The 20,007-nt window shown below is 40.1% G+C and overlaps 1 protein-coding gene across 2 annotated transcripts in view; it reads right to left on the reverse strand.

Moving 5' to 3' along the window:
- Positions 1-3,608: 3,608 nt before the first annotated feature.
- The window catches only part of OPHN1 (oligophrenin 1), a 558,532-nt gene continuing 542,133 nt past the window's right edge, over positions 3,609-20,007 (reverse strand). Inside the window, exons 23-24 of one of the 2 annotated variants that reach the window (XM_064278400.1) lie at positions 11,549-11,593; positions 3,609-10,063 (exon numbers count right to left, since the gene is read on the reverse strand). In XM_064278400.1, the coding sequence (XP_064134470.1) occupies positions 11,557-11,593 (37 nt within the window). In that variant the 3' untranslated portion in view covers positions 3,609-10,063; positions 11,549-11,556. The remainder of the gene's footprint in view (positions 10,064-11,548; positions 11,594-20,007) is intronic. The other variant, XM_064278398.1, reaches the window with a different exon arrangement.

The following is a 20,007-nucleotide window of genomic DNA, read 5'->3' on the forward strand; positions in this document are numbered from 1 at the left end:
ACCATTTACTTTTATACTGAAAGGCACGGCTTCCGTGGGTTGCCACTTCACGTCTGTTGTAGGAAGTTTTGGCCCCCCAAAAGTTTCCGTGTTCCAATCCATGGGACTGTGAATATGTTACCGTACATGGCAAAAGGGACATTAAAAATATGATTAAGGTTACAAATTGGCCAGTGAAAACTTTATGAATATCAGCGGAACATTGTTTGATACATTGAACATTTTCAGAAGATGAGCCTCTCGGGTTGGAAGGCACTCAAAACACAACTGGGGAAGAGCTGCCTCCTCAACATCAGAGTCAACCTTAATGACAGATGGACTAAAGATTTTGGGATCTTCATTTAATTATGTGGCATGACTCAAAATAAGAAAAATACCTGCAAACATTCATTAATAATTGTTATGTGCAGTCTACGAAGGAAGAATCTAGGAATATCGGAAGTTGTCAAAAATGAAAATGAACACTTGAAGATAGATATCCTAGGCATTAGTGAGCTGAAATGGACTGGTATTGACTATTTTGAATCTGATAAGCATAGCGCCTACTATGCCAGGAATGACTAAGAGGAAAGGTGTCTTATTCATTGTCAAAAAGGACATTTCAAAGTCTATCCTAAAGCACAACACTGTCAGTAATAGTATAACATCCATACGCCTACAAGGAAGACCAGTTAATGCAATGATTATTCAAATTTATGCACCAGTTGCTAATTCCAAAGATAAAGAAATTAAAGATTTTTACCAATTTCTGCAGTTTGAAATTGATCAAATAAGCAATCAAGATGCATTGATAATTACTGGTGATTGGAACGGGAAAGTTGGAGCAAAGAAAAAAGATCTGTAGTTGGAAAAGATGGCCTTGGTGATAGAAATGATGCCGGAGATTGCATGATAGAATTTTGCAAGACCAACAACTTATTCTTTGCAAATACATTTTTTCAATAACATAAACAGCAACTGTACACATGGACCTCACTGGATGGAATATACAGGAATCAAATTGACTACATTTGCGGAAAGAGATGAGGGAGAAGCTCAATATCATCAGTCAGAACAATGCCAGGGGACAACTGTGGAACAGACCATCAATTGCTCATATGCAAATTCAAGTTGAAGCTGAAGAAAATTAGAACAAGTCCATGAGAGCCGAAGTATGACATTCAGTATACACCACCTGAATTTAGAGACTATCTCAAAAATAGATTTGATGCATTGAACACTAATGACTGAAGACCGGACGAGTTGTGGGATGACTTCAAGTACATCATACATGAAGAAAGCAAAAGGTCATTAAAAAGACAGGAAAGAAAGAAAAGACCAAAATGGATGTCAGAAGAGACTCTGAAACTTGCTCTTGAACGCTGAGTAGCTAAAGTGAACAGAAGAAACGATGCAGTAAAAGAGTTGAACGGAAGGTTTCAAAGGGCAACTCAAGAAAACAAAGTAAAGTATTACAATGAAATGTGCAAAGACCTCGAGTTAGAAAACCAAAAGGGAAGTACATGTTCAGCATTTCTCAATATGAAAGAACTAAAGAAAAAAAAAATCAAGCCTCGCTTACAGTATTAAAGAATTCTATGGGAGAATATTGAACAATGCAGGAAGCATCAAAAGAAGATGGAAGGAATACACAGTCACTGTACCAAAAAGAATTGGTTGACAATCAACTATTTCAGGAGGCAGCATATGATCAAAACCGATGGTACTGAACTAAGAAGTCCAAGCTTCACTGAAGGCACTGGTGGAAAACAAGGTTCCAGGAATGGACAGACTACCAATTTGAGATGTTTCAGGAAACAGATGCAGTGCTGAAAGTGCTCATTTGTCTGCAAGAAATTTGGAAGACAGCTACCTGGCCAACTGACTGGAAGAGATCTATATTTGTGCCATTCCAAAGAAAGCTGATCTAACAGAATGCAGGAATTATTGAACAATATCATTAATGTCACATGTCAGCAAAATTCTGCTGAAGATAATTCAAAAGCAGCTGCAGCAGTACATGGATAGGGAACTGCTGGAGATTCAGGCTAGATTCAGAAGAGGACGGAGAACAAGGGATATCATTGCTGATGTCAGATGGATCTTGGCCAGAAGCAGAGAATACCAGAGGTTTACCTGTGTTTTATTGACTATGCAAAGGCATTCTGTGTGGATCATAAATTATGGATAACATTGCAAAGAATGGGAATTTCAGAACACTTAATTGTGTTCATGTGGAACCTGTACATAGTCTAAGAGGCAGTCATTTGAACAGAACAAGGGGATACTGAGTGGTTTAAAATCAGGAAGGGTGTGAGTCAGGGTCATATCCTTTCACCATACTTATTCAATCTGTATGCTGAGCAAATAATCCGAGAAGCTGGACTATATGAAGAAGAACGGGGCAACAGGATTGGAGGAAGACTCATTAACAACCTGTGATATGCAGATGACAGCCTTGCTTGCTGAAAGTGAAGAAGACTTGAAGCACTTAATGAAGATGAAAGACCACAGCCTTCAGTATGGATTATACCTCAACATAATGAAAACAAAAATCCTCACAACTGGACCAATAAACAATATTATGATAAATGGAAAAAATACTTAAGTTGTCAAGGATTTCAGTTTATTTGGGCGGTGGGTGATGATGTGACTAATATTACTATGAATCAGATGGGCTCAATTAATACATTAGTTACATAAATACTTAATGATTGGTGATCATATATGTATAAGTGTATTAAGGAAAAGGAGGTCAAGAATATAAAATTCCACCAAAATATCTTTTAGTTTTTATGTAAAGACCAAAGACTACAAATTTCAGCATGGATTATACCTCAATATAAAGAAAACAAAAATCCTCACAACTGGACCAATAAGCAACATCATGATAAACGGAGAAAAGATTGAAGTTGTCAAGGATTTCATTTTACTTGGGTCCACAATCAACGCCTACGGAAGCATCAGTCAAGAAATCAAACAACGTATTATATTCGGCAAATCTGCTGCAAAAGACCTCTTCGATGTGTTAAAAAGCAAAGATTCCACTTTGAGGACTAAGGTGCACCTGATTGAAGCCATAGTTTTTTTAATTGCCTCATATGTATGCAATAGCTGGACGATGAATAAGGAAGACTGAAGAAAAATTGATGGGTTTGAATTATGGTGTTGGCAAAGAATACTGAATATACCACAGACAGCCAGAATGCTACTTTTGACAAGTTATTAGGAGGGACCAGTCCCTGGAGAAGGACATCTTGCTTGGTAAAGTAGGGAGAGAAAAAGAGGAAGACACTCAACGAGATGGAGTGACATAGTTGCTTCAACAATGGGCTCAAACACAGCAATGATTGTAAGGATGGCACAGTTTTTTCGTTTTATTGTACATGGGGATGCTATGAGTCGGAACAAACTCAACAGCACCGAACGACACATACTGACTTTAAAACAGGGAGATCATTTTGGATTATACAGGTGAGCCCAATGAAACAGCATGAGCCCTTAACAGTAGAGGTAGAGGGAGTCAGAGAATAAAATGAGAAACAGAAGTATTTGATGTGCAGTTACTGGTTTGAAGATGGAGAGGGCCACACGTCAAGGAAATGGAGACCTCAGTCCTACAATCACAAGGAACTGAACTCTGCCCACAAAAATTGAACTTGGAAGAGGACTCTGAACCCCAGATGAGAACCGCAGCCCTGGCTGATACCTTGATTTTAGCTCAGTGAGACCCTAAGCAAAGAATTCAGCATAGAAACGGTGAGATAATAAATGGGTTTTAAGATGCTAAATTTGTGGTAATGTGTTAAAGCAGGTAGAAGACTAATATAATGCCTCTGGGCCTCAATTTTTATATTCATCATATGGGGGCTGTTATGTGGACAAAATGATGTAAGGACAGAAGAATGCTCTACAAAGTTTCAAGTCATAGACGAGTCAAGATACTCAGCAACAGGAAAAACAATCTGTTTTGAAGCAATTGCTTCCTTAGTGCTTAGAGCTCTTAACACATCTAGGAGAAGTGCGGAGGGTTTGAAGGGCTGCTTCTCCTCCCCAAGAGAAGCAGTGTAGTCTAGGGGAAATCAGAAAACCTAGATCCAAGTCTGTTTCCTACCTGTGTGACTTTGCACAAGTCATGTCACCGCTCTGAGCCTCAAAAAATGGGGATAATCGTCCCTGCTCTGTCTAGCTGGTAGGCTGTGAGGCTTAAATGAGGGAATGAGTGTTAAACATATGATGGAAAAAAAGTACCCGGATGGGAGGGCCTATCAGTCCTGGCCTTGTATGCTCTTCTGCAGAAAGCAATATCTTGATTCTGAAAAACTGACCACCCAAAGAAAGCAGGGTTGAAAGTACCTCAGGCTGGTAATCTGGACACCTGTTTTCTGCCCTTGGCTTTTGTATGTGGCCTTAGGAAAATCCCTTCCTCTCTTTGAGCCTGTTTTTCCATCTGTAAGAGGTTAGATTGTAGCCAGTGGTCTTCAGTTAGTAGGCATCAGAATAACCTGGAAAGATGAAAGATGAGTGGCAGGTCTTGGGGATGGGGGAGCAGGAGTCTTACCTTTTTTTTTTTTAACAAGCTCCTCCCATTCCCAATAAACTATCTTCCAAAGGCCCAAGTAGGAGGAATTTATTGTATTAAATCATGCAAAGTAAACCCTATTCAGGATACATGACAGGATTTGCCAAGCATATGGTTTGAAGCAGTTGATTCTCAAAGAAGTCTGGAAGTCTTGTTATACTTCAATTAATTTTAACCAGCTAATTTTAAGGTGGTTAATGAGAGCCGTGCCCCTCACAGTTCCTTGCAGTTCTCATTAATGCTGCCTTGCCATGACTATGATATTTCCTTCCAGAATACCCTTTCTTATTATGAGCTGAAGATGCTAAACCATGGCCAAAGGCCACTGGAGTTGTCAATGTTTTCATTACAATGTAGGTTATGTAAAACCCATACCCAAGAATAACAGAATGACAAAGCTGAAAAGGTCCCTTGAGACTACCTGGTTTAAAGGTAGAAAATTTGAGTCCCAGAGAGGGGGAGGGACTTGCCCAGCATTACAGAGAGGCAGTGACAGGGCTGAATCTGGACTCCCATTGCTCCTGAAAGGAGCTCTTCTACTGCCCCATATTACCTTTCCACTGCCTCTGATACCCAAAGATTTGAAATCCAAGAAACTTCACACGTCATCAAAGCACAAGGCCATGTGCCCAACAGTGTAAGAAGCAGGCAGCTATGGATACAATCTTTGTAACCACACCCAAAGTACCAGTTTGGCCTCATTCACTGTTTTTGGTCTTTGCCTCACCAAGAGGTCACCGGTCTCCTTCCTCAACCTTCTTTCCTGTCTCAAGTGCCTTGGACCAGTGCTGCTCAAACTTTAATGTGTGTAGAAATATCCCGGGGAATCTTGTTAAAATACAGATTCTGATTCCACAGAGCTGGGGTGGGGCCCGAGAACCTGCATTTCTAACAAGCTCCCAGGTAATGCTAACGCTTCTGGTCCATGGAAACATTTTGAGTGGAAGACCTCCAAATGCTGTTTCTGAGATCTTTACCTTTGGGAATCTTTTTCTTCACCCTTGGGAGCAGCATGGTGTATTAGAAAGTGGGAAGTCTCTGCAGTCAGACAGACCCAGCTTCCAGTCCTGGATTTTCTCTTTTCCTAGCTATGTGATTTTGGGCAAGTTCTTTATCTGTTAAATGGGGTTGTCACCTATCATGGCGTGTAATGTTGTGAGGCCTGAGGGAACGCGTGACAAAGGCTTGGTAAAAAATCAACTGTAGATTTGAGACTCCTAGGTCTGAAAGGATTCTGTTTCTTGGTTTTTTTAAATTTGCAAAAGACAACATGTGTAATGTGTGGTGACTGCAGCATCATGCCAGATGTACTCAATGATTGTTGCCATGACAAAACTGCAGAAAGAGTCCATTTATACAAGACAGTCTGCATACTTTATTGAAAGTCACATGAACAGGCCCCAGGATTTCTGTTACTTATTTCTTTTTCCTTATGTCATGTATGTATTTCACATAGGCAATGTTTCTAGCCCCCTATTAATGTCCTTGGCATCAAGTCCTTCATTTCCCCTTGAAAATGAGGGCTTTTCTTCATCGAGATGATCTTTTCAAGGTATCTTGCTTCTCTTTTCAATATTTTTTATCATTTTTGAAGCCATTTTCTGGGCCTGTAATGTGTCAAAACCACTTGTTTGCAGCTACTTTAAAGGTAGTATCATTGATCTACATTCTCTCAAGAGCAATTTTTTTCTAGTCACAGAAATACTTCTTTCTCTACTACTCTATCAGTTCTAGTTATAGAATCAAGGAATTCTTGAAAAGGGAAGGATACTCTCCGATGATAGGCAATTATTTTAGAAATATTCTACATAACCCTATTTTGTTACTGAAATTGAATGCTGAGTTTTGCCCTGCAGTGCCTGGACACTCCTCCACCTTTTTTTTTTTAAGCAAAATCTTCAACAATATTTATCCTAAATCATTCCTTGACTTTAGCACCACAAAAAGACCTTGTAGGGTTTTGACCACAAAGCATCAAGTACCTTAGAGACACAAAAAAACCCTTACTGCTTCTCAAATTTTTGCCCATCTCTCAGGCTGACACTGCACATGCTGTAACCTCAGCAAAATATGCAGACACATTAAAAGGACCTTTTTTCCTTTGAAAAACAGTTAAACCGAGGACTAACAACTACTAACTAAAAAACAAATCCTTCATTTCATACGGTAAAACTAAATGATCCTTTATAAAACATTACCAAATGAGTAAACCGAAGGTGGCGAGAAAGCACAACTCAGGCATATCTTTAGCCCAGTTTTCGTTCTCCTATAAACTGAATCTGCCTCTCTTTCCTCCCCTCAAACACTTGCCTTTTAATATTTTGTTCGGTACGCCAGCTTTAGTAATATGGCCTCTGTTCAAATACCCTACCTCATTGTGGCAAAGGGAAAATAGCATGGAGTGTGGGGTCAGAGAGGCCTGGGTTCAAAACATGGTTCTGCTCTTTACTTTCTGTGTGATCTTGAGCCAGTTGCTTTAGCCCTTTGGGCCGTAATTATCTGTAAGAAGAGGAGAAGAGCACCTACCTAGCACGACTGTTGTAAAGACTAAATTTACTGAATGCTTAATAAATGTTAGTTTCTTAGTTAGTTTCACTGCTAGTTTCTCTAACCCAATGGCCATGGTGTGCTGATAATTTCCTATAGTTGCTGCTCTTCAGTTATCACCCCCTCTTCCCAATAGCCTCTTCTGAATGACTATCCAACAAGACTGGTCTAAGCTAGTCTCATTCTATGACTGTGTACCTCACCACAGAAGCCCTTGTTTTTTAAATGAGAGTGCCAAAGGGGAGGTACTTGAGTTCATTCTTTGGGTACAGCCTAGGGCAGGGGCAAAGTTAGCCAGTCATTGTTCCCTAGCCTCCAACCAGACTGGTGGTCCCAACTCTTGAGACCAGACTCTTGATCTGCTTTTCAGGCAACACACAGTAATCTAATGACTATGTATCTCAGATACCTCTTCTACTGGGATTGCAGCTGCTTTCTCTGTTTCTCAACAATCTTCCAGTGTTTGTGGTGGTGATTGTGGTTTACTCCCAAGAAAACCAGATTCAAACCATGTCTTTACCTATCATCAAAGGTACTGAGACCCCACCGATGACTGCTTCTGTGGCCAAAATTTGCACACCTGCCTGCTTCAGTTAGTCATCTAATAGGGAAGAGCAGGGAGCCACAGCAAGCACTTCCTAGGTGAGGCGAGGAGGGCTCACAGAGGCTCCATTTGGGGGTGAGCAGAAGGAAAAATAGTGACCACTTGCTGTCTTGAATTGGCTGTCTTGTTCCTGATTTCTTAGCAATTTTGCCTTTTGAGAGCTCAAACTTGGAGGAGGGAGAATGGGTAGAGAAAAGGGAGTTCAATGTCGCTACCTGGGCATGTCTTAATTTGGAATAGCATCAAGTTTCTAGTTTCACAAAGGCTCTAAGTATGTTTGGCCCTACCTATTGGGAGCCCTGGTGGCACAGTGGTTAAGAGCTTGGCCTACATGTTCCTAAACAACCAATAAACCAACCAAGTTTGGGGTTCAGTCTTGAAAGTGACTACTGCCTTTCAATAGCACTATACTAAAAGCATCTCAGAGGTGGTTTGGGCATGTGTGCTTTATGTCACTCTCTCTCTCTACATATATGTATCTGTATCTATACATCTACATATACAAATATATAGATACAGATACATATATATATGCATATATACATATTCTTATCCCTCAGTACTACAGTCAGTGCAATAGCAAAGCCTTATTAGAAAAGTACAAATAGGAGAACCCTTTCTCTCACACTGGGCTACATTATAATTACACAGAACCAGAAGACAGGCTACGGGACAGGCATCTGGGTAGGACACAAGCACTGATACTCTCTCCAGCAGCTTTCCTTAAACAGTTGGGAATCAGAAACATCTATTCCTCTGATTTCTGATGAACTACACAATTTTGTTTTAGTTCCTTTCCACTGACTGAGATGATGAATGAGGGGGGCCTGGGCTTATGCCTGGAGGTTTTCCGTATAGTTGAAAATATGTGGGGATCAGAAAAGAGGGGCAAAATCTAAAACCCAAAAGTGATGAACACTAAAGCCACCAATCATAAGGACCCTTGCTAGATAAGTGTGGTGTAATGGGAAGAAGCTTGCATAGGAGCCCAGGGGCCTGGGATCTTGTCCTGGCATGGCTGCTAACTTGCTGTGCCTCAGTTTCCCCAACCATAAATGTGGAAATTAGACTAAATGATCTTGAAGGACCTTTCCAATCTAATACTGACTTGGTTGAAAAGAGTCTTCCATCTCAAGGGCTGTGGTTCTTAAACTTTATTGGGTCACAAGCCCATTTGGAATTGAGTATGATGCATGGACCATCTTCCCAGAAAAACACAATCTCCTAGAACTCTGCATACCATTTCAAGGGGCTTCATGGAGTTCCTAAATTCATGGACACTGGGTTAAGAATTGCTGAAGGTAAACACAAGGCAACAGTGACAGCTGCCTGGCCTCAATCCATCTTAACACATTTTCCCAGCATTTGGCCCAAAAGTGGAACTCCTTTAGGACAAACACTGTCGGCCTTTTTAAAGTAAATGTTTTCAGCTTTTGTTTCTTTCTCAATTGCTTGGAAAGGAAGCTGTCAGGAGAAAACAGGAGGAAGAATAATTAAAAAAGACCTAGGTTTTGACATGCCAAACATGCTTTGCAGATTTGTCCTAAGCGGTTGAATGCAAGAGCAGGAAAGCCACCTTCCTTTGTCCACATGAAGGAGTTGTGGGGACTCCACACAGGAGCAAACAAGCTCTTGAAGACACACTTCAGTGCCTGAGCTTCAACCTGGCACCAGTGTCCATATCCTCAGTAAGATACGTGTTAAGATTCTCCAATGTTCAGCAAATGCTCCTGCTTCTCTACCCCAACATAAACAATGGCCCCAAGTCAAAACCAAACCAAATCCGCTGCCCTCGAGTAGATTCCAACACACAAGGAACCTACAGGGCAGAGTAGAACTGTCCCATAGGGTTTCTAAGGAGCAACCTGTGGATTCAAACTGCTGACCTTTTAGTTAGCAGCCAAGCTCTTAACCACTGCACCACCAGAGCCTTTAACTCAGGATAAAACCTCTAATATTAGTCTTTAGTCCCAAATCTTTCAGAGTTCAGTGGCCTTTGAGGATGCAGGAAGCTTAGGGAAGAGCTGAAAACTGGGCTCCCCTCTTCGATTCAGTTATTGAATCTCTTGGTTTCTGCAGTCTGGCTTCAGGGAGTCCAGTTATTCACAGTCTTACAGGAGAATAAGCAAGATCTCTCCTCACAGGATTCAAGATAGACCTTCTGAGGGGATGAAGACAGAATACAGAGAAATAAACATGTGTCCAGGATATGTGCCCCTTATTTTATAGCCTCCCAGAACTTGAAGGTACAGGGCCAGTAAGGAGCTGCTCTTCACAAAATTACTCATCACACAAGGTTTGAAGAATTTCAGAAGCTGGAAAGGGTCCCCTAAGGCCAAGGCTCTTAAAACCTGAAAGGAAAAGAAAAGGGTAGAGAATTAGCTAGGACTGGTCAAGCACAAGGAGCCCTGGTGGTGCAGTGGTTAAAGTGCTCAGCTGCCAAGTGTAAGGTCGGCAGTTCAAACCCACCAGCCACTCCATGGGAGAAAGATGTGGCAGTCTGCTTCTGTAAAGATTTACAGCCTTGGAAACCCTGTTGGGCAATTCTACTCTGTCCTATAGGGTCACTATGAGTACAGAATCAACTGGATGACAATGGGCTTGGGTTTTTTGGTTTTACTCAAGCACTTACCAGCTATTGAACAGTGGGGTACATCTTGATGACTAATCCTACAATTGGCAGCTAATCTTCTGAGCACAGAGGTTGGCTAGGAAATGGCCCTCATAACTCACATCCCATGAAACAGGATGGAGACTTTATGTCTTTGGCCTTAACTCTAATTCCCAAAAAAGTCTACCTTGGGAAGCAGAAACATGATACTAGAACCTCTGAGATTACCCCCTTCAGCATGGCCACTGTCTTTATGGACCTATAATAACTTCAACCTTTCTTTTACTGGGACTTCACCTCCTTGGGGGTAGATAAACTTTACCCTTCCAGCTGATAAGGAGAAGATTATCTACCCATGGATCTCTGAGGACTAGTAGTGCCAGGAAGAAAAGGAAAGCTAAGGAGCACATAGAAAGCCAAGTTCCAGATACCTGAATCTCAAATGAGTTTGTATATTTGTTCATGTCATGCCAGTAAACTGATAGGCAAGCAATCAGAACTCCTAGGTAGAAAAGTGAATTTCTTTGACCTCCATGACTCCTCTGACCTTAGCAAGTCACTTGTCCCCTCCAAACCCCAGTTCCTTTACTAATTGAGTTGAAATATTTATTATTCTCCTTAGTTCTAGCATGTGATATAGACCAAATAAGATAATGGATGTGCTTTGCATTTGACAAATATAAAGGACTAGGGATGAAGGTTTAGGTGGTTAAAACTGAAATGGTGACTTGATTTGAAGAAAGGGAGTCCCTCTACAGATACTAATGTGGACTCTTGACATGTATTAGAACACTAAAAGGAGGTTACTGGTCTCCTTGTAGACCCAAAAGATGTCAGAATTGGAAGGTTTCAATCTTCTCATCTTACAGATTGGGAAATTGAGGCTCAGAGTCTTTCTCTGAGTACTTGCCAAAATGTCACAGCCTAGGATTTCAAATGAATTGGGTTCAAAGACAATTTGTTAAACTATATTATAGTTTTTTTTTTTTAATACTATAGTTTGGCTGAGAGAGGAGGAAAAGGAAAGAGACTTAAAAACATGCAGAAACCCAGAATTGGAAGGCATTAAACTGAAGGGTCACATGATTACAGGGAACTGAGACATGGAAGTAAGTGAGTTCCCACCCTCTGAACCTACATGGTATTCCAGTCCTCAAAATCTCAGATCCCATAAAGAAAACTTCTATGGAACAAGGTTCTTTAATCAGAAGTGGAGACTACATACCTGTGGCCTCAACTCTCATCTCCAGGAAGTCTGCCTTGAGAAGAACTGTGGGTAAAGAAGGAAAGACATTTCACTAACAATCTAGAAATCAGGACTGGAAAGGCAAAGCAAGGGATGGTGACTCTTCAAGGCCGGAAAGGAAGACATTTGCAAAATAGGAAAGTGATTCTGTTCAGATGTTTCAAAGCATCTAGCTCCAGGCTCATAGGCTGGGCTAACTCTCTGGCAGGTTTCAGAGAAAACAGCTGCCTAAACAAGGAGACATCTTTCAGGTGCCAGAACAATTCTTTGAGTGCTAGACTACGGGAGCCTAGGGGAACCCAGAGACGGCTCTAATTTTCTCTAATGGGAAGAAGGGTGAGGAGGCAGGGCAAGTGCCATCTGAAAGATGAATCCTCCTTTGTCCTTGAAAACGGAATCAGCCTTGTCCAGTCTCTTGATCTGCTTAGATGAGTCCTACGTGAGCCTTGTCTGGGGACAGTTGGGGGGTGGGGGGTAGAGCATCCTACATAACAGCTGGTCCTCAGAGCTATATCCTCAGCCTTCTGTTTTTTTCCCCCCTCTCTTGAGTTTGTTTATACGTATTCCCTGAGTTATCTAATTCCCATATATGGTTTCAATCACCTCCAAATAATGAAGACCCCTCCTCCCGCCAAATGGCTACCATTCACATTGTAGTATATGTGAATGGGTCGTTCTGGAATTGTACAGTGGCTGTACTCAACAGTTCTGCCTCTAAATCTATGTAGGTCCAGCTCTAAGTAGGTCTAATCTAAGTTGGATCTGAATCCAGCAACACCCACCCGGATGTGCCAGTGTCTTCAAAATCACTGTGTCTGAAATTGAACACATCAACTTTCCTACAAAACCTGCTCCTCCATGATTATTCAACCATCTACTTAATTGTCCAAGTTAGACTCCTCTTTTTCAATCCTTGTCCAATCCTCCATGTTAGAAAAGCTAGCAAAGCCTTATTGAGTCTGCCTCATATCTGTTCCTTCCTTTCCATTCCCACTGACAATGCCATACATCAGGGCCTCATCAACTCTTGTCAGTGAGATCAGTCTCCTCAAGGTCTCACTGCCACCTGCCTTTACTCTCCAAACTATCTTCCCCAGTACTACCAAAGTGATCTTTTTACAATTCAGTCAACTCTGAATATGCATTGACTCCCATGGCCTACAGCATTAAGACTGTATGCCTTTGCATGTCATACAAGGTCTTCATGATCTGGCCCCAATCCATCTTCCTGGCTTCACCTCCAGCTACATTTTCCTCTACTCAACCCCATGTCTAGCCAAGTGGAACAATAATCACTATTTGAACCTGTCTTGCATAAGCTGTTCTGTCTACCTAAAATGTCTTCCTCTCCCTTCTCCTCTTGAAGAACCACTATTCATTTACTTTTGACTTATTAGTTTTTTTTTAATTGGTGGAAGGGAGATGAATGAGAGAGTGATGTCATTCAAATATCAGGCAACAACCAGGTGTGTAAATGGGAAGCAAAAAAGAGCAGAACAAAGGTCAAACAGACCATCATTTTCATTAGAAACGAGAGAACACCTTGGCAATAATGTACACAGGTGGGGTTAACCGTGTGATTGGAAGATCTTGACCAATGGCTAGCACGTGGATATACTAATACAAGGGGCAAGTTACAAAGCTGGGGCTTAGACGGACAAGGTGCTTTCCTTATGTGGATGCTGAGTAGGAGAAACCTGTGGATACCTAGGATCGTGGCTCATGACATACATGAGGGCAGCTGTACCAACCTGAGTCTTACCTAGACTTCTGCAAGACAGAATCTGTAGATAAGGAACACCTCATTGGATTTGGTTCCTTGGTTTGGAGGTTTAGGAACATGGTTTCATTGGACATCCCAGTTAATTGGCCTAATAATGTGTTTAGCACTTCTCTTCTACCTCCTAGTTTGTTGTGTCGTGCCTGGCATCTTAAAAGCTTGCAAGCGGCCATCCACGGCACAACAATTGGTCTCTATTCACCTGGAGCAACAGAGGAAGAAGAGTTGTCAGGAATAGGAGGAGGAAATGGAATGTGTGGCTAATTGCCATGAATAACTGCCTCCTTTGCCATGAGACCAGAAGAACTGGATTGTACCTGATTACCATTACTGAACATTTTGTGCAAAGATTCTGTAGAAGAATTCTCATCAAAAGCAGGGAAATGCAGAATAGAATTTCAAATTTTCATGGACTCCAGGCTTTCTGGAGCCATGGAAACTGGATGAACCCCTGAAACTATTGCCCTGAGATCATCTTTAAACCTTACACCAAAAATATCCCCTGAATTCTTCTTAAAACCAAACAACAGTTTAGCTTAACTAGTAAAAATGTCTGCCTGGAGCATTATGCTCTTTTAAGAACTATCTATATGATATCAAATTCACAACAGCAACTCAAAAGATTACATAAGAACCTTAGGGAGCAGTGGGCTTATGTTAATGGCGGAGGAACAACTCAGAAAAGGAGGGTGAGAATGGTTGCACAACTCAAAGAATGTAATCAATGTTACTGAATTGTACATGAAGAAACCCTTGAATTGGTGTATTTAAAAAAATTTTTCATTGTGCTTTAAGTGAAAGTTTACAAACCAAGTCAGTCTTTCATACGAAAACTTATATACACCTTGCTTTTTTTTTTTTCTATATACTCCTTGGAAACCCTGGTGGCATAGTGGTTAAGTGCTACAGCTGCTAACCAAAGGGTTGGCAGTTTGAATCCGCCAGGCGCTCCTTGGAAACTCTATGGGGCAGTTCTACTCTGTCCTATAGGGTCGCTATGAGTCGGAATCGACTTGACGGCACTGGGTTTGGTGGTTTTATATACTCCTAGTTGCTCTCCCTCTAATGAGACAGCACACTACTTCCCTCCACTCTCTATTTTCATGTCCATTCAGCCAGCTTCTGATCCCTTCTGCCCTCTCATCTCCTCTCCAGACAGGAGCTGCCTACAAAGTCTCATGTGTCTACTTAACCCAAGAAGCTCACTCCTCACCAGTATCATTTTCTATCCCATAGTCCAGTGCAATCCCGGTCTGAAGAGTTGGCTTTGGGAATGGTTCCAGTCTTGGGATAACAGAAGGTCTGGGGACCATGAACTCCGGGGCCCTTCTATTCTGAGACTATTAAGTCTGGTCTTTTGAGGAGAATTTGAGGTCTGCATCTCACTGCTTCGCTACTCCCTCAGGGGTTTTCTGTTGTATTCCCGGTCAGGGCAGTCATCGGTTATAGCCGGATACTATCTAGTTCTTCTGGTCTCAGGCTGATGTAGTCTCTGCTTTATGTGGCCCTTTCTGTCTCCTGGGTTCATGATTACCTTGTGTCTTTGGTGTTCTTCATTCTCTTTTGCTCCAGGTGGGTTGAGACCAATTGATGCATCTTAGATGGCTGCTTGCCAGCGCTTAAGACCCCAGACGCCACTCTCCAAAGTGGGGTGCAGAATGCTTTCTTACTAGATTTTATTAAGCCAATTGACCTAGATGTCCCTGAAACCATGGTCCCGAAATCCCTGCCCCTGCTACTCTGGCCTTCGAAGCATTCAGTTTATTCAGGAAACTTCTTTGCTTTTGGATTAGACCAGTTGTGCTGACCTCTCCTGTATTGTATGCTGTCTTTCCCTTCACCTAAAATAGTTCTTATCTACTACCTAATTAGTGAAAACCCCTCTCCCTTGCTCCCTCCTCACTCTCGTAACTGTCAAAGAATATTTTCTTCTCTGTTTAAACTATTTTTCAGTTCTTATAATAGCGGTCTCATACAATATTTGTCCTTTTGCAACTGACTAATTTCACTCAGCATAATGCCTTCCAGATTCCTCCATCTTATGAAATGTTTCACAGACTCACCATTGTTCTTTATTGATGTGTAGTATTCCATTGTGTGAATATACCATAATTTATTTATCCATTCATCCATTGATGGGCACCTTGTTTGCTTCCATCTTTTTGCTATTGTAAACAATGCTGCAATGAATACGGGTGTGCATATATCTGTTCGTGTAAAGGCTCTCATTTCTCTAGGATATATTCCAAGGAGTGGAATTGCTGGATCATATGGTAGTTCTATTTCTAGCTTTTTAAGGAAGCGCCAAATCGATTTCCAAACTGGTTGTACCATTTTACATTCCCACCAACAGTATATAAGTGTTCCAGTCTCTCCAACATTTATTATTTTGTGTTTTTTGGATTCATGCCAGCCTTGTTGGAGTGAGATGGAATCTCATTGTAGTTTTGATTTGCATTTCTCTAATGGCTAATGATCATGAGCATTTCCTCATGGATCTGCTAGCTACCTGAATGTCTCCGTTAGTGAAGTGTCTGTTCATGTTCTTTGCCCATTTTTAATTAGGTTATTTGTCTTTTTGTAGTTGAATTTTTGCTGTATCATGTAGATTTTAGAGACCAAACGCTGATCAGAAATGTCATAGCTCAAAACCATTTCCCAGTCTGTAGGTAATCTCTTTACTCTTTTGCTGAAGTCTTTGGATGAGCATAGGTGTTAGATTTTTAGGAGCTCCCAGTTATCTAGTTTCTCTTCTGCATTGTTAGCAATGTTCTGTATACTGTTTATGCCATGTATTAGGGCTCCTAGCATTGCCTCTATTTTTTCTTCCATGATCTTTATCATTTTAGATTTTATATTTAAGTCTTTGATCCATTTCGAGTAAGCTTCTGTGCATGGTGTGAGGTATGGGTCTTATTTCATTTTTTTTTTTGCAGATGGATATCCAGTGATTCCAGCACCATTTCTTAAAGAGACTGTCCTTTCCCCATTTAACTGACTTTGGGCCTTTGTCAAATATCAGCTGCTCCTATGTGGATGGATTTATGTGTGGATTCTCAATTCTGTTCCATTGCTCTATGTATCTGTTGTTGTACCAGTACCAGGCTGTTTTGACTGCTGTGGTGGTGTAATAGGTTCTAAAATCAGGTATAGGGAGGCATCCCACTTTGTTCTCCTTTTCCAGTAATGCTTAACTTATCTGGGGCCTATTACCCTTCCATATGAAGTAGGTTCATTTGTTTCTCCATCTCATTAAAAAATGTTGTTGGAATTTGGATTGTAATTGTATTTTATGTATGTATAGATGGCTTTTGGTAGAATAGACATTTTTACAATGTTAAGTCTTCCTATCCATGAGCAAGGTATGTTTTTCCACTTATGTAGGTCTCTTTTGGTTTCTTATAGTAGTGTCTTATAGTTTTCTTTGTATAGGTCTTTTACATCTCTGGTAAGATTTGTTCCTAAGTATTTTATCTTCTTGGGGGCTACTGTAAATGGCATTGATTTGGTAATTTCCTCTTCAGTGTTCTTTTTGCTGGTGCAGAGGAATCCAACTGATTTTTGTATGTTTATCTTGTATCCTGATACTCCGCTGAATTCTCCTATTAGTTTCAGTAGCGTCCTTGAGGATTCTTTAGGGTTTTCTGCATATAAGATCATGTCATCTGCAAATAGAGATACTTTTACTTCTTCCTTGCCAACCTGGATGCCCTTTATTTCTTTATCTAGCCTAATTGCTCTGGCTAGGACCTCCAACACAAAGTTGAATAAGAGTGGTGATAAAGGGCATCCCTGTCTGGTTCCCGATCTCAGTGGGAATGCTTTCAGGCTCTCTCCATTTAGGGTGATGTTGGGTGTTGGCTTTGTATAAATGCCCTTTATTATGCTGAGGAATTTTCCTTCTATTCCTATTTTGCTGAGAGTTTTTATAATGAATGGATGTTGAACTTTTTCAAATGTCTTTTCTGCATCAATTCATAAGATCACGTGGTTCTTGTCTTTTGTTTTATTTATATGATGGATTACATTGTTTTTCTAATGTTGAACCATCCCTGCATACATGGAATGAATCCCACTTAGTCTTGGTGAATTAATTATTTTTTGATATGTAGTTGAATTGTATTGGTTAGAATTTTGTTGAGGATTTTTGCATCTAAGTTCATGAGGGATATAGGTCTATAATTTCCAGTTTTTGTGGTGTCTTTACCTGGTTTTGGTATCAGGAACATGCTGGCTTCATAGAATGAGTTTGGGAGTATTCCATCCTTTTCTATGTAGTAGTGGTGTTAAGTCTTCTCTGAAGGTTTGGTAGAACTCTTCAGTGAAGCCGTCCAGCCAGGGCTTTTTTTGTTGGGAGTTTTTAAATTACCTTTTCAATCTCTTCTTTTGTTATGGGTTTATTTAGTTGTTCTACCTCTGTTTGTGTTAGTTTAGGTAGGTATTGTGTTTCTAGAAATTCATCCATTTCATCTAGGTTTCCAAATTTGTTAGAGTACAGTTTTTCATAGTAATCTGATATGATTCTTTTCATTTCAGTTCGGTCTGTTGTAATATCGCCATTCTCAATTCTTATTCAGGCTATTTGCTTCCTCTCCTGTTTTTCTTTTGTCAGTTTGGGCAATGGTTTATCAATTTTGTTAATTTTTTCAAAGAACCAGCTTTTGGTCTTGTTACCTCTTTCAATTGTTTTTCAGTTCTCTATTTAATTCTGCTCTAATTTTTTTATTATTTGCTTTCTTATGCTGAGGGTTTCTTTTGTTGTTCTCTTTGTATTTGTTCAATTTGTAGGGATAATTCTTCGATTTTGGCCCTTTCTTCTTTTTGTATGTGTGCATTTATTGTTATAAATTGACCTCTGAGCACTGCTTTCGCTGTGTCACAAAGGTTCTGATAGGAAGTGTTTTCATTCTCACTGGATTTGATGAATTTCTTTATTCCATCCTTGATGTCTTCTATAACCTGGTCGTTTTTGAGCAGGGTATTGTTCAGTTTCCAAGTGCTTGATTTCTTTTCCCTGCTTTTTCTGTTATTGATTTCTACTTCTATGGCCTTATGGTCAGAGAAGATGCTTTGTAATATTTCAATGTTTTGGATTCAGCTAAGGCTTACTTTATGACCTAATATGTGGTCTACTCGAGAGAATGTTCCATGTGCCTTGGAAAAGAAGGTATACTTGGATGCTGTTGGGTGTAGTGTTCTGTATATGTTTACGAGGTCAAGTTGGTTGACTGTGGCATTTAGATCTTCCGTGTCTTTAATGAGCTGAGTGGTGTGTTGATGTTTCCTACTATAACTACTATAACTGTGGCACTGTCCATCTCACTTTCCAATGCCATTAGTTTGTTTTATGTATCTTATGTATCTTGCAGCCCTGTCACTGGGTGCATAAATATTTACTATGGTTATATCCTTCTGGTATATTGTCCCTTTAATCATTATATAGTGTCCTTCCTTATCCTTTATGATGCATTTAACTTTAAAGTCTATTTTGTCAGAAATTCATATTGCCACTCCTGCTCTTTTTTGATTGTTGTTTGCTTATTTTTTCCCATCCATCGAGTTTTAGTTTGTTTGTCTCTAAGGTGTGTCATCTGTAGGCAACATATAGATGGATTTTTTTTTTTATCCATTCTGCCACTGTCTGTCTCTTTATTGGTGCATTTAGTCCATTTACATTCATTGTAATTATGGATAGGTATGAGTTTTAAAAAAAATGAGTTTAGTGCTGTCATTTTGATGTCTTTTTTTTTGGATGTTGTTGACAGTTTCTTTTTCCCACTTAATTTTTTGTGCTGGGTACTTTATATATTCTCTTTTACTCTTATCTGTTGTTGTTGATTTTGTTTCTGCTGAGTCTCTATTTTTTTCTTGTATTTTATTTTCATGAGTAGGATTGTTCGTTTCCTTTGTGGTTACCTTAATATTTACCCCTATATTTCTATGTTTAAACCTAACTTTTATTTCTTTATATCACCTTGTCTTCCTCTCCATATGAAAGACCTTTGACTACATTTCTTAGTCCCTCTTTATTGTCTTAATGCTTTCTTATTTTACATAATGACATCGCTATTTCTCTGTTTTCAGTGTTTTTTATGTGGATTTATTTTTGTGATTTCCCTATCTGGGTTGACATCTGATTGCTCTGTCCAGTGTTCTAGTCATGGGTTGATATCCGATATTATTGATTTTCTAACCTGGGAGCTCCCTTTAGTATTTCTTCCAGTTTTGGTTTGGTTTTTTTGAATTCCCTAAAGTTCTGTTTACCTAGAAATGTCTTAATTTCGCCTTCACATTTGACAGGCAGTTTTTGCTGGATATATGGTTCTTGGATGGCAATTTTTTTCCTTCAATGCTTTATATAAGTCATCCCATTGCCTTCTTGCCTGCATGGTTTCTGCCGAGTAGTCCGAGCTTATTCTTATTGACTCTCCTTTATTGGTGACTTTTTGTTTATCCCTAGGTACTCTTAAAATTCTTTCTTCATCTTTGGTTTTGGCAAGTTTGATTATAATGTGTCTTGGTGACTTTCTTTTAAGACCTACCTTATGTGGAGTTTGATGAGCATCTGGAATAGATATCTTCTCATCTTTCACGATATCAGGGAAGTTTTCTGCCAACAAATCTTCAACAATTCTCTCTGTATTTTCTTTTATCCCTC

This window comes from Loxodonta africana, chromosome X (genome assembly GCF_030014295.1).
Source record: "Loxodonta africana isolate mLoxAfr1 chromosome X, mLoxAfr1.hap2, whole genome shotgun sequence".
Taxonomy (NCBI): Eukaryota; Metazoa; Chordata; class Mammalia; order Proboscidea; family Elephantidae; genus Loxodonta; species Loxodonta africana.